Here is a 14,143-nt window from a genome sequence, read left to right on the forward strand (position 1 = left end):
ACAAGTTTTGACCTTGACAGGACTGAACTATGTCAACAAAAAGGTACCCGCCTGAGTTTCAGCGGACTGTTTTGACCTTAATGTGGGAAGCAAGAATAGAACTATGTCAAGAGGAGACACAACGGCAAGTGTTACAGCAACAATTCCAGATGACGATGGCAGAATATGATTTCTTAGAAGATGAAGCTTTTGAAACTGAAGAAGACGAATGTGAGAATGACAATGATGAGGACTGTGATGACTTAACACAAAATGAAGCCCATCACGAAAAAAATGATGATTTTACTCTACAAAAAGTTGGATGGAGTGCCTCCCCTTCGAGGGGGGCACGATTGGACTTACTGGAACTCCAGAATGACCACAGGGAAGAAGGAAAAATTAAGCAGAGAAGAGAAGAAGCTCAGGGGTCTGATATGGAGGCCTGGATGGCAAAAGACTGTAAACAGGGGGTGGGGTGAAGGGAAAGTGAAGTTGTGATTGTAAGGATGGGTTAATAGGACTATAACTGGACTGCTGACTATGGAACTTGCTGGATTGGTGGGGTGGAGCCAGTACTCGGGGGGGTGTAAGGTTAGTTTGGGAATAATTATAGGTTTAAAAAGTGAATTGATTCTGGAAAAAGGTGAAAATATGGAGGCCTATAGAGGGGTAAAAATTAGGCACGGGAAGAAAAAATGGGAGTTTGATTTCTCAGTGATTGGACAATAGGCGAAAATGATAATAGTTAGTTTAAAAGTGGTACAAGATATAAAGGTGTATGTTATAAAATATGAACTATGAAACTGTTGAAGATGATAAATAAGGGAGGAAAACCGGGGAAGGGGGGAGGGTGGGGAAGCCCACAAAATATGGTTTAACAATTATGAATTTAACAATTATGATGAATTTTTTTTTTTGTCTTTTTTCCTTTTTGTCTTTTTTTTTCTTTTCTTTTTTCTCTTTTTCTCTTTTTGTATTTTCTTTTTTTTTGGTATGACAATAGATGGTTGGATGGATGAACTCCTGCGTACTGCCCTGGTTCACTGGAGCTCCCTGGTGGCAGGGGGGGGGCTTCGGAGGCAGGGGAGGGGGAGGAGGACAGAAACCCAATCATAAAATGGACCACTTCTGACTGTTCACCTGCGTGGGATACTTCTGTGGCAGGGGAGGACCCATGGAGGGGGGTGGGAAGAAGGTGGAAAAGGTGTATATGTATGTACCATCTTTTGTAATTTGTAAAATCAATAAAAATTATGTTTAAAAAAAATAAAAAAAAAGAGAGAGCAGTGTAGGCCAAGAAGCCTGTCCTGAGCCCTCTAAAACAGCCTTAAAGGTAAAGGGACCCCTGACCATTAGGTCCAGTCGTGACCGACTCTGGGGTTGCGCGCTCATCTCGCATTATTGGCCGAGGGAGCCGGCGTATAGCTTCCAGGTCATGTGGCCAGCATGACAAAGCCGCTTCTGGCAAACCAGAGCAGTGCACGAAAACACCGCTTACCTTCCCACCAGAGCGGTACCTATTTATCCACTTGCACTTTGAGGTGCTTTCGAACTGCTAGGTTGGCAGGAGCTGGGACCAAGCAATGGGAGCTCACCCCATCACAGGGATTCGAACCGCCGACCTTCTGATCAGCAAGCCCTAGGCTCAGTGGTTTAACCCACCGCACCACCTGGGTCCCTATAAAACAGCCTTAAGAGGGTGCTGTTCCATCATCAGTGCTGAAACAAGGTATGAATGGCCTGCCTTGCAAACTTCTGCAAATGGGACTGGGGAGATGTGGCGCCACCTTATCCTTCACTCAAGGCAACAACATGACTCAGGTTGACCCTGAAGACTCGTATGAATAAGCAGCAATATTGCCTGAATGTAAAAATGCATACCATTAGCAGCCTTTTTTTTTTAACCTAAATATTCGGTTTTAAATTTAAAGGCTATAGGGTGCTGTTTAAAAACAACCCCCCCCCTCAAACTTTAATGGAAGTTTGGCGAGTTTGAAAGCATTTGCTACTTACAAAGCTAAACCCAGCAAAACATACCAGAATATATAGCATGTATAATGGCAGCTGTAGTAGTTCTTGAATGTGCAAACTGAAAAGCTCTTAAGTTCTCTTCTGCCACCATCCAAATTCAGAATTGTGTCTTGAATTAATAGCCTTTGGCAAATGCATGCAACAGATGCTGAATTTGTTTGATAGTCCAAAGAGGGACCTAGCAAATCAGGAGTTGATTATTCACCTTTTAGTTGCAGCTAGTGCGACAATAGCAAAACTCTGGAATGGTTTTAAGTGCACTAATGTAGATGGTTGGTATTGTTAAGATTTGGCAAAGAGCCCTGTCGGAAAAGCTTTCACATAAATGGCAAGTTATTAGGGGGCAAATAGAGAGAGATCAATTTGCAACCATATGGTTCCTTTTTATTGAATACACTTACATACAGGAGCACAGTAGAGCTGTTCCAGCACTACATAAGTCAGTAGGGCTATTATGGGGAGCTCTAGGTAATGGAAACAGACTTTGTCTTGGGTCCACTGGGGTCTCCAATTTCTGTTCAACGAAACAAAAGGAATGTACTTTCTTTCTCTTTGATTACCTGTGCACGTTGTTAAGATCTTGATAATACTATATCCACTTAAACTGAGGGTGATTTTTGGTTTTCCTCCAACCTGGTCTTCATTTTTCTCTGTGAGGTGGGTGAATAGTGCTGCTTGTTTGGGGTTGTACTGAGGGGGGCAGGAGTTCCTTCCTCTGTCTATTCACATTTTAGAAGGAAAAAAACTTTCAATAAAGAACTATATTATTAAAAAGTTCATGCATACAACTGAGATGGGAACCGAAACGTAGAACCATTTGCCACACTTGCTGGCACCTGGCCCTTTAATTAGGCCCAGATACAAGCATGTAGGCACTAAGCAGGCAATGAGGAGACGACATCTGGACATTGCCTGGAGCAGGCATCCCCAAACTGCGGCCCTCCAGATGTTTTGGCCTACAACTCCCATGATCCCTAGCTAACAGGACCAGTGGGAATTGTAGTCCAAAACATCTGGAGGGCCGGAGTTTGGGGGTGCCTGGCCTGGAGATTCTACCCATGGGAGAAAGGTGGGAGTGCTCTCCATCAGCAGGTTGATGGCAGTGAAGGAGCTCATCTTCTGTGCCTTAGGCAGAAGGGAGGGGAGGCAGGAATGATATAAAAAGACAGAGAGAAGGTAGAAAAGCCCAATAGAAACACAGGGAGCAGGTTGGTCAAGTTGGAAGCCTGAATAAGGTGCACGGAGACTGGGGGGGGTAGTTCTTGCTTCCCTGTTGGAAGGTCTTCTTCAGGCTGTTCCACTAAGCTCTATTGGGGATAACCTAAGAACAGAGTATGCTTTCTCTTGGGGAGGCATAATAACAGCCTGGATTTAACCCTCCTAAGGGCACTGAGGCACAAGGCCCTTGTTTTGGGGAAGAAACTTTCCTGAAACTCGGAAGCATCTCTGGAAGGAACTGACTGTCCCTGTTGTGTGGGACAAAGCATAACCTGAATGAAGTCCGATATAGAGCTGACCTGATGAGACTTGGTGCCATTGTTTTGACATTTTTGGAACATGCCCCCCTCCTTTTGACTGCTCCTTCCTCAGGGGTAGGGCACCCAAGGGAATACAGGAAAGAGCCCCTGTTCCTTTAAGGGCATTTACTGTTCTCTAAACTTGCTCTGGTGTCATATTCACACCCTAGTGATATAAACAAATGTACAGTGAAATCCTGTACATATCGCTTCAGATGTAAGTGCCATGGAGTTTAATCGGGTTTACTCTCAGGTAAGTGGGCAGAGTGTGGAAGCTGTAATTCTGGAAATGAGTTGATACAACTGTCATAATAAATCCACTTAGGGGGAAACTACGTTCCCAGTGCAGATGAAAGTGGCAGGGAAACCTTTTAAATAAATTAATAATATCCACATAATGTTGGCAATGGGAGCCTTACTGGGATTTGTGCCAGCTGAAAGCCTTCCTGCACTGAGAGATGTTTTCAGGAAACTTTCTGCAGCAATACTAGGGAAAAACTCCCAGAATAGCAATGCTCACTTACAGCCTCAGAATTTTTTTTCCTTTTAGGTATTTGCATGGATATCTGTACACATCAGAATCAGGAGGGCTTTTGTTGCAAGTTAATTAGTACTGGATTTCGTATTACCTTTAGCCACACTTGCTTTATTAGCACATGCTTCACACTGCGGAGCATATGAGCTTCAAATTACAATGCAATTCAAAAGGAAAGTACCTACTTTCTAACAAAAACGGGGCTGCTGGCTTCTGTGTACCCCACTGCAAAGTAGCTGTGAAATACCACATGACGGAAGTCTGCTTGTATATAGCTTACACTTGGGAAGAGTCAAGCAAGTTTCTTCTACAATAATTTATAGAGGGGCAGAATAAGAGCAAGGAACACTCCAAACCAGGAATGTGCACACGCCCACAAGTCCCTTGGTTTCTGGTGTCCTGTTGCTTAAGCACGTCCTGTTAGGTTGATTAATTGGGCTCTAGGAACAGCATAGAGCAGAGTTACATCTGCTGCTATGGCAGCTGGGTGGGACAGACTGCAGAAAAAGCATTCCAGTCAGCAACCTCCAACATGCAGAGGCCGAGGGTGGAATGAAAATGATGCTAGTGTTATTCATTCCATAGGGCTTTTAATGGCAGTCCTCCTCTACTCAAACCATCTTAGAGAATTGCATTATTGTCCATCTAGATAATTACGATTACTATTATATCATCAGTCCACAGCCTCAGTAAAAAAAAAAACCCCAGGATGACATTGTAGCATGTTCTGTGAACCACCCTGATTATTCTGTGAACCACCCCGAGGCTACCGGGTATAGGGCAGTATATAAATTAAATAACATAAAACATAACATAACCAGGGGTGGGAAACCTTTGGTCCTATGCATGTTGTTGGACTCCAACTTCCATCAGCACAGCAAATAATGAAGGATGATAGGAGCTGGAATCCAGCATCACTTGGAGGGGCACAGGTTCTTCATATCAGACATGTATCATGCTCTAGGATGTTCAAAGCACTACACACACACACTCTCTCTCTCTATCTATCTATCTCAGTAAGCTTTGCAGCAACTTTTCTAAAACTTGCCAGAATTGCTACCCTCAGTGTTATCATCATAACATTACAGATGGAGGACTAAAGTTGAGACAAGAGTGGCTTGGTGTGGTTTTAGACAAGTCTTACAGCCGAGTGATAATTTAATCTGGGCCATCCAAGTGACAGCCATCATTTTAGCCACTATGCTGCCCCAGATTGCCGAAGGTAAATGCTTAACTCTTGAACTGGGTTTTGCATGTTCCCTTCCTACTGCATAAGGACAGAAGAAATAGGTTGCAACTTGCAAGTCTTAGTATCTCTAAGAGAGGAAGCAATGTACAGCACAATGACCTAGCACCAACATCGCCCTGCAGGCACGCAGATCCCAGGAGAGAGCAACTGAACTAGTTGGCCTGATTCTATTTGGATCTGGTGGCTGGGAGCCTGAGCGCAGTGTAGATCCCACAGGGCTGTACTGTATAGGCATGAAGCCAGTGCATGGCAAGGAGATACACAACTGCACTGAACAATTGCAATGTGCCAAAGGGTCTCTTCTGCCAAGCATTGCCACAGTTGCTGTTCCCAGAGACAGAGGAACTATGTTAGAAGATGCCTGACCCACCTACTGCGTAAGAGTATTTAACTGGGAATTGCAAAAATTAAACAGGCAGCCTCTTACACATTAAACTGTGTGTCCTACCACAGAGCACTGGGCCTTCCTCTTCACTACCTTCCTACTTATTTCTAGCCCAGTTTCTTTCCTCCCCCCCCCCATATGTAATGTGAAAGCCACTCTCATTCATACAAACATACACACTGATACACATTTAGGGCGGGATACAAATTCAATTAATAAAAACAATTCCTATGCACACATTTTCCTTTCCTGCTAACTGGTTTTCCCTTCCTCCACAGAACCCATGCTGCTCATGCTGAGCCGGTCTGAACTCTAGGTTCCGTAGCGGTGCCACTGTCCAAGGTATTTGTGGCTTCAGTTGTTGTTGTTACAGAGAACCAGCCATAACCATATGAAGCCAAATACAGAGAAGATGGACCACAGCTCTGTTGTATAGCACATGTACTACACACAGAAGGTCCCAGGCTCAACCCTTCACATTCCCAGCTAACATGATCAGGTGTTTGTGACCCAAAGAGCCACTGCCAGAGTGGACAACACTGGGCTGGATGAACAAACGATGCTAAGTGGTATAAGGCACCTTCTTATGCTGTACCAATGTGGTACAAAGACCAATGCGAAGAGCTGCCATACCAGGTTTCAGAGACCAATTTAAAGATCTGTGCATGTATGAATGAGGCTAGGCTTTTATTTAAATAGTAATTTTAATTTTCTATTACCCAAACTCACTGGGAGCTGCATGAACTACATGCAGGGGATTTACTTCCAAACAAACAAACAAAATGCTTAAGATTGGGCTCCATATTTCGTGTGGATTCCACTGCACAGCAATTATGACGGAGCGTGGGGTGGAATCAGAACTGCTTGTATGAATCAATTTTAAGTTATAATTGGGGAGATTCAAACAGCTTTCCTCCTTGACTTAAGGAGGTGCACAGTGAAGTCCACCCTAAAAAAAACAAACCCAAAAAACCCCACCTAATTTTATATTCTGGGTTTGTCGCCAGCCTCAGTTTAATTAATTGCCTCTTTAGAAACACTGTATTTTATAACTCAAAACAAAGATCTCGTAACAGAAGCTTTTCATAAAGTGTACACTGAAACAGAGTTATCCCCGAAGACTAAAATACTGAAAAGTGAAAGCTGGCTATGTCCCACCATAAACAGAGAAGATAATGTATGTATGGCAAAAATGTATTCTAACTCAAGGCATTTTATTTCTTTTTAAAAAACCATTGGGAAGAAATGTATTATTGCTCCACAAACAGGAAATGAAAATGAATTGCTGGCATACATTTAATCATAATCTTTATCTCCCCTGGGTATGAGATGGCAGGGCACAGGAAGTGGTTGGAGTGGGTGTTTGAGAGAATAAGCCATTATGGGAACGGAACAAGAGCAAACAACAGTTGGAATCAGGGAGGGGGATATAAATGGGAATGTGGTTAGTAGGAAACCTTGCACTGCTCCTCTTATGCTGATAGATGAGGAGTAAAAAATTAATACGCTTCTTTCTTTACTTCCATTTCCCCTCTTTTGCAATCTCATGTCTTATTTCACTTATGGTATCTCCATACATTAATTGTTGGAGAACTAGAAATGCTATGGTAGGCCGTCCAAACTTTCTCCCTGTAATGCTACGGGGATAGTCTGGAAAATCTATCATAACATAATACACTTACATCTGCAATAAAATAAAATAGTACAAGGGCAAAAACAACAACCCGAACACCAAGTACATTTCATGGCTTACTGCTGTGCGCATTCTAACAGCGCTAGCAGACATTAGTGTTGCTCTAAACAGTGTTAGAAAATCATTTTCTGTGACTGGCACGCATCCAGTTGCCACCACGTGGAGATTTCTGGGTGCCAGGTTGGCAACTAACATCTCCATCTGGCTGGCCCCACCAGCTTTCTTAAGCAGGTAAGCAAAATGGCTTATTTATTGCATTTATGTCCACTTTTTCATAAAGGGTACATGGTTCACCCCTCTCCTCAGTTAATCCCTACAACAACCCTGTGAGGTAGGTTAGGAGGCTGTGACTGGCCCAAGGTTACCAGTGAGCTTCATGTCTGAGTGGGGTTTAAACCACAACCCTGAGGTGAAGAGTCTCATGCTCTACCAACTGAGCTATCCCAGATCATGGACATTGGTCTGACTTCCCAAGTTCTATGATACCACAAACATAGTGCTTCACAGAAGCACTGCTAGAATGTTCTGGCAAAGGACTCCCCCTAAACAGAACATAGAAAGGCCTTTATATTGTGAGTCCCTTGGGGATACTTTGTACAAGATAGGCCAGAAGTCTAAATACAATGAATATTGAAAGCCATCCTTCCCTGTTTGTACATTTAGTAAAGACCATACATAGACTACCACTTAAAAATAAGCTCCAGACAATAGCAAAAACTTCCAAATTAGAATCTTCTTTTAAGTGTCCCCCATCTCTTTTTCTTTTCCCATTGTGACATTCTTCACTTTGACAAATTTGTTTGGCCATGTGAAAATACAAAAAAAAGGTTGGAGGAAAGGTAATTTATTTTTTTTACTGGCAGCAGAACAGAACCGCTGCAAGACCTGAGCTGACACAGGAAGTGGAGCTTCTCAGCAGCTATTCTAGTGGTCTGAGAAAAACACCCCTGACTCATCTGGGTCTATTAAACAAATGCTTTCAATGTCAATTAAATGTATGCAGCAGGATATTAAAGCATGCTAGACTGAGCCGCTGTCTCACATTTCCATAAACTCTTCTCGCTTGGACATTTAAAATGTTCCTTTTTATTAGGATTTTATAGCTATTTAATGCAAATATTAATAAAAGCTTTCTTGAGAATGCATGAAATCAGAGAAAGAAAGAAATGTTTTAGGTTTTGTAAAAAAGGTCAGTGATTGTTAAGCTTCTGTACCCAACAGAAACTGCCCAGAATGTTCCCAATTCTATGACCGACTTCTGGAAAAAACAGTGTGTGTTTTTTAAAGGCAGGAAAGTAGCTCAGCAGCAACTTTGCAGGGATTGCTATGGCTTTGTGAGACTACAAAGGACATACACCAGGGGGTGCTGAAGAAAATTTCTTCCAATAGGAACATAGGAACCAACTTGTTGGTCCATATAGCTTTGTATTGGCTGCTGTGACTTGCACCAGCTTTTCAGGGATTCAAGGAGGAGGTTTCTCCCAGCCCTATTTGGAGATGCTGGCGAATGAGACACATACTTTCTGCATGCCAAGCAGCTGTTCTACCACTGAGCTATGTCCTTCCCCAAGTTCCATGGGGGTTGGTGGGCTATGGGGTTTAAGAATTTATGCATAGCCATTTCTAAATTCTGCCTTTTGTCTTCTGGTCAGAATATCAAGACAAACTGAAAAAGGAAAAGGGCTACCATAAACATACTGCAGTGCACATTTAGGAAGTCAATGGATTTACTTCTGGGTAGGCATGAATAGGACTTCAATTGTAACAATTTCCAGCAGGGTTATCAACAACTGTTTTGTTAATTTCCTCTGTTGCAGCAAGACAGCAGAGAGTCTTGTAGCACCTAAAAACTAACAAAGTTACAGTTAGCTTCATCAGGTGTATGCAACGTTATCCTGATATATATGAGGGTCAGGGGGACAGAAAGCAATTAGGTCTGTGAGGTCAGAAGGAAATGACTTGCAGAAAATACAGGCGTTAATAATTATACTATCGGCCTATGTTAAGTTTATTTCCATATGTACTGTCTGCATTTCACTCTTCCTCTGAACACACTGTTTACAATCCTGCCTCTTCCATATATATCTAGAAATCAGGATAACACTTCATACATCAAGCTTAACATGAGTCAACAGTGAAGTACAGCAGCAAAAAAAGGCTAACGCTATTCTAGGCTGCATCAACAGAAGTATAGTGTCCAGATCAAGGGAAGTAATAGTCCAGCTCTCTTCCGTCTTGGTCAGACCACACCTGGAATACTGTGTCAAGTTCTGGGTGCCACAATTTAAGAAGGATACTAACAAGCTGGAACGTGTGCAGAGGAGGGCGACCAAAATCAAGGTCTGGAGGTCAAGCCTCATGAGGAATGGTTGATGGAGTTGGGTATGTTTAGCTTGGATAAAAGGAAACAGAGATGATAGCCGTATTCAAATATCTAATGGGATATCACATGGAAGATGGAGCAAGCTTGTTTTCTCCTAATGGATTCAAGTTACAAGAAAGGAGATTCCAACTAAACATCAGGAAGAACCTTCTGAGAGTAAGAGCTGGTCTCTCCTTCTTTGGAGGTTTTTAAGCAAAAGTTGGACTGCTTCCAAAAGCCCCCCAGGGAGGGCTCTGCAGATGATGCCTTAAGGGCCAGAGACTGGTGGTGGGACACTGAGAAGCAGTCATCAGTCAACTTGTCATGGATGCTTTAGCTGAGATTCCTCCATTTCAGGGGGTTGGACTAGATGATCCTCTGGGGCCTTCCAACTCTACAATTCTATGATAAAGTGGACTGTAGCCAACTAAAGCTTATGCCACAATGAATTAGTTAGTTGTTGGTTGTTAAGATGCCACAAGACTCTTGGTAGTCTGTGAGTCGGAAAGGAAACATGCTTCTATCAGTGGCTAGTTCCAGAAGCTCACCTGCCTAGAATCCACTTTCTCTGGTTTGAAATAAAATCCAAGGCCTGTGGGAACCAGTTGTGGTTGCACGGTAGTGTGGGGAAAGGCACTGTGTCCTTTTTCAATTATTGAGGAACTCTCAATTGTTATTTCACATCTTCCAGGCTTCAGTGAGCCCTGGCTCAAATTAAGCTTGGCACCTGTGCTTACTGCATGCCAACCATCTCTGACCTCAATATTTTTCCAGCTTCACATTAGCTCTGGTGAAACAGAAATCCATTTTTCATTCCACCAAGAGACATTTTCTAACCTCACATGTCAACTCTCAAGCACTAACAGAAATGATCCCATTTAGAATTATTCCAGCATCTTTTCTGCCTGAGCCATTTTCTCAGCTGTATCCTTCACTTTCCAGTCCCTGACATCTATATTCCATGGGTGTGCATCCAGACCTGCAATTTTTCACTATGCGACATTAAGAGACAGGAAATCACACAAGAAGGTGAACTAGTCTGTACTAACCACTGCACTCCGTAAATCTTGGCTCCTGTTTAGAGCTCCATTTCTCAGTTGTCCTACTCATTGTTCATCACAGAGTTCGTTGTTCGTTCCTTTGGCTGGTCCAGCAATATTTGCAGATACATTTGTACATTATGTGAGTTCTCAAGCAGGGCATAAGAAACAGAGGCCGGCGTAAGCCATTTTGCTGCCTGGGACAAAGGTCAAGATGGTGCCCTTGTCCATTATTTAAAAATATTTATATGTTGCTTTCCAGGCAAAGTGTGCCTAAAGCAGCTTAAAACAATAACAACTATAAATATAAATATCAATATTGTTAAAATAAAAACTAATGTAAGATAAAGCATTCCTTGTTCAGAAGCCAACTGGACTGGCAATTACATCTTATATTAACACAGGCAATGGGACAGCATCTTCCACCACACCCAACGGCAGCAGGCTAGTGGCAGGTGCAGGCCAAACTGCACGGCACACACAGCTTCATCCTCCCCACAGCCCTAAGCATCTGCCAGCTGAGGCAGCCGTCTCACTCTGCCTAATGGTACAGAGTTCCTGAAGACCACCTGCCCAGAATCCTGTTAGATACCCTCAGTACATACAGGGAGTGTGCTCCCCCCATGTGAATGCCTGGGGAATCCAGAATGACTAGCAAAAACCATGGGCAAGGGGCAATGACCATGGTCCTAAATTAGTCACCATAGTTACAACCACCCTTGCAAACCAAGCACCCACTTCATTTCACTATTATTTTTTTACAACTTTATAACCCACCCTTTTAGAAAGTTCTTTGACTGGTTGGGGACAGCTTATCTGAAAGTGCCCCAGATCTTGAGAATCTTCCTTCTTCTTGGCAATTGTCCCTCCCTTTCTCCTTCAAAAAGGGCACCTCCCCATTGCTGTACGGTGAATTTGAACCCATGCAAGGAGCAGCTTTTGCTCATTTCACCTTCTAAATTCTTTCAGAAGAAACTAGGCACAGAGACTTCCATGGTCTCTCTCAAGTTTCTCCTCCCACACACGTGTTCCAACTTCCCCCTTAGCAAATTGCAGCAAATGGGGGGGGGTAGGAATAAGATGAATTAGCATAAAGAATGGTCCTACTAGACCAACCAGATGTTCATGGGAGACCTGCAAGCAGGACCTGAGAACTGCACTCTCTCCTCCTGTGGTTTCCAGCTACTGCTATTCAGAAGCATACTATCTCTGAACAAGGAGGCAGCTGTATAGCCACCACTGCAAGTTGTGAAGGACAGAATTATCCTCCACGAATTTCTCTTTCAAAGCCATCCGTGTTGGTGGCTGCCTCTGCCTCTCGTATGAGCGAATTCTTGACCAAGTTAGTTTTTGCTCTGGGTGATACCTTTAAAATGGAGTCAGCAATTCTGTAAAGAAAAAAAGTGCATATTGACAGAAAATGCAGAAAGATTCATTTTCGGGGACAAAAGTGGGCTGGAACCAGAGTGCTGCAGGTACAGACACACTCAGTCCAACTCCCAATGCAAACTGCAAGAGCAATCAGCGGAGTGGGTGAGGAGGACTACACTCCAGAATGCACAGAACACAGAATCCCAAACAATAGTAGTAACTAACAACTATGGCAGGCAGGAATTCCTGCACCCACCCACACCTAATGTCTATCCTTTCTTGTTGAATAAAACAGTTCACTTTCCAACTCAGACAGGTATTTATTGTGGCATTGCATTTTGCAGCATGTGTATGCAAATAATTGGTGCCAAAATGCCAGCCCATATCCTCACCCCCATTTAATGTGGATTTACCCTTTCTAGAGAAATTCAATTATTATTACTATTTTTTTTTAAAAAAAAAACACCTGTCGTCAAATTCAATGACTTCATTGCGATAACCCATTTACAACATGGAGCCCTCATGTGAAAACACCCTGTCCAGTCTTATGACGAGACAACTCTTGGTAGCGTTATTTTCTCTCTCCGCTGCTAGCCTTTTAAGCTTTTCGACCTGGAGCCCAACCAAGTGCGATCCCCTTTAACCAGATCCTCCCTGGACGACAGGCAACAGTTCCTGGTCCTGTTGCCTTGCCACCGTCTCCTCGGGAGTAGGAGGAAGAGCCCCCCTCTCTCATAAACCCAGGAAAGCTGATCCGGGTCGCTTTGTCGCCCAGGATCCAGAGGAAGAGAAATCCCAATACTTTGATCCCCAACCCTCCCACGGGGATGAACCGCGGATCCCTTCCTGCCCAAAGCTGGGGGCGCTCCCCGCCCCCCAATCCCTCGTTGACCTAACCCACGGGGAGGTTGTCTCGGGGTGGGGGGCGCCGGACTTACATGCTGCCCAGCATTGGCGAGGGCGGGTAGCAGCCGTAGGTTTCCCGGTGGGTTTTCACCGCCTTCTGCAGCTGCTGCTGCTGTTGGAGGGGCTCCAGCCCCCCATTGACTCCCCTCCAGCCCCGGCTGGAGGGCTGCTGCTCTGCTTCGGGCGCCCCCTCGTCCTCCCAGTCGTCGCCTCCTTGCTGCTGCTGCTGCTGAAGGGGGAAGGTCACTCGGCTGCCCTGCTCCTTGGTCCTCTTGCCCTTGCTGGACATGCTGGCGTGGACCCGCGGCCGCCGCGATGCTGCTCTGCAGGCGGCGCCCGCCCTTTCGGGAGCTACTGGCTGGTGCCGGGCAAAGGAAGAGGGCGGGCGGCAGGCAAGCGCTGGCCAGCCAGGGAACACCCGGGCAGCTCGAAGGGGCGGCGGAGCTCTTCGCCAATCAAGGCGAGAGGCTCCCTCCCGCCTTCCCTCGCCAAGCGGCTGCCCTGAATGATGCTGCTGCTGCTGCTGCTAGTCCGAGAGGCAAGCGCAACGCGAGCATCTGAGCGTGGACCGAGGGAAGGGAAGGCACTCCAAGCGGCGGAAGCCGGCCGGCGCTCTGCCTCCTCTCTCCTTTTCATTATCTCGTGCTAGGACAGGCTCATTACTCAGGCAGGCAGGGAGGGACGGAGAGAGGGAGGGAGCCAAGTCAGCAAGCATCTGAGAGCATCAGTCCTTTAGCAAGCAGAGGGAGGAGGGAAGGGGGGGGAGGAGAAGAAGTGTAGCCACTTTGTTGACAGGCCAAAAAAAGGGGGGGGGAGCACATCTCTCGCCTCCGCGCACAAGCCCCCAGTTGATGCTGGGGCGTTTGAGATCCACAGGGCGCTGCTCTAAGAGATGCAACTGCAGGTGCATCTTGGCTGCTCTGTGCTCTGGGTTAAGTGCTCTCCTCCAAGTGGAGCAAAACTCACTCCGAGGCTTTAATGAATGCTAATGGGAACAGATCACCCGCCTGCTTATCGAGGATGCCAACTTCCAAATACGCCGTCATCTGCCAACGACAAGGTCCTTCTGCACTCT

The 14,143-nt window shown here is 44.9% G+C and overlaps 1 protein-coding gene across 1 annotated transcript in view; it reads right to left on the reverse strand.

The window, feature by feature from the left end:
• The window catches only part of TRPC3 (transient receptor potential cation channel subfamily C member 3), a 62,055-nt gene extending 48,377 nt beyond the window's left edge, over positions 1 to 13,678 (reverse strand). Inside the window, exon 1 of the mRNA XM_035113198.2 lies at positions 13,101 to 13,678. Coding sequence (XP_034969089.2) covers positions 13,101 to 13,357 — 257 coding nt within the window. The 5' untranslated portion in view covers positions 13,358 to 13,678. The remainder of the gene's footprint in view (positions 1 to 13,100) is intronic.
• Positions 13,679 to 14,143: the final 465 nt, after the last annotated feature.

The sequence above is a fragment of the Zootoca vivipara genome, chromosome 9 (genome assembly GCF_963506605.1).
Source record: "Zootoca vivipara chromosome 9, rZooViv1.1, whole genome shotgun sequence".
Lineage (NCBI taxonomy): Eukaryota > Metazoa > Chordata > Lepidosauria > Squamata > Lacertidae > Zootoca > Zootoca vivipara.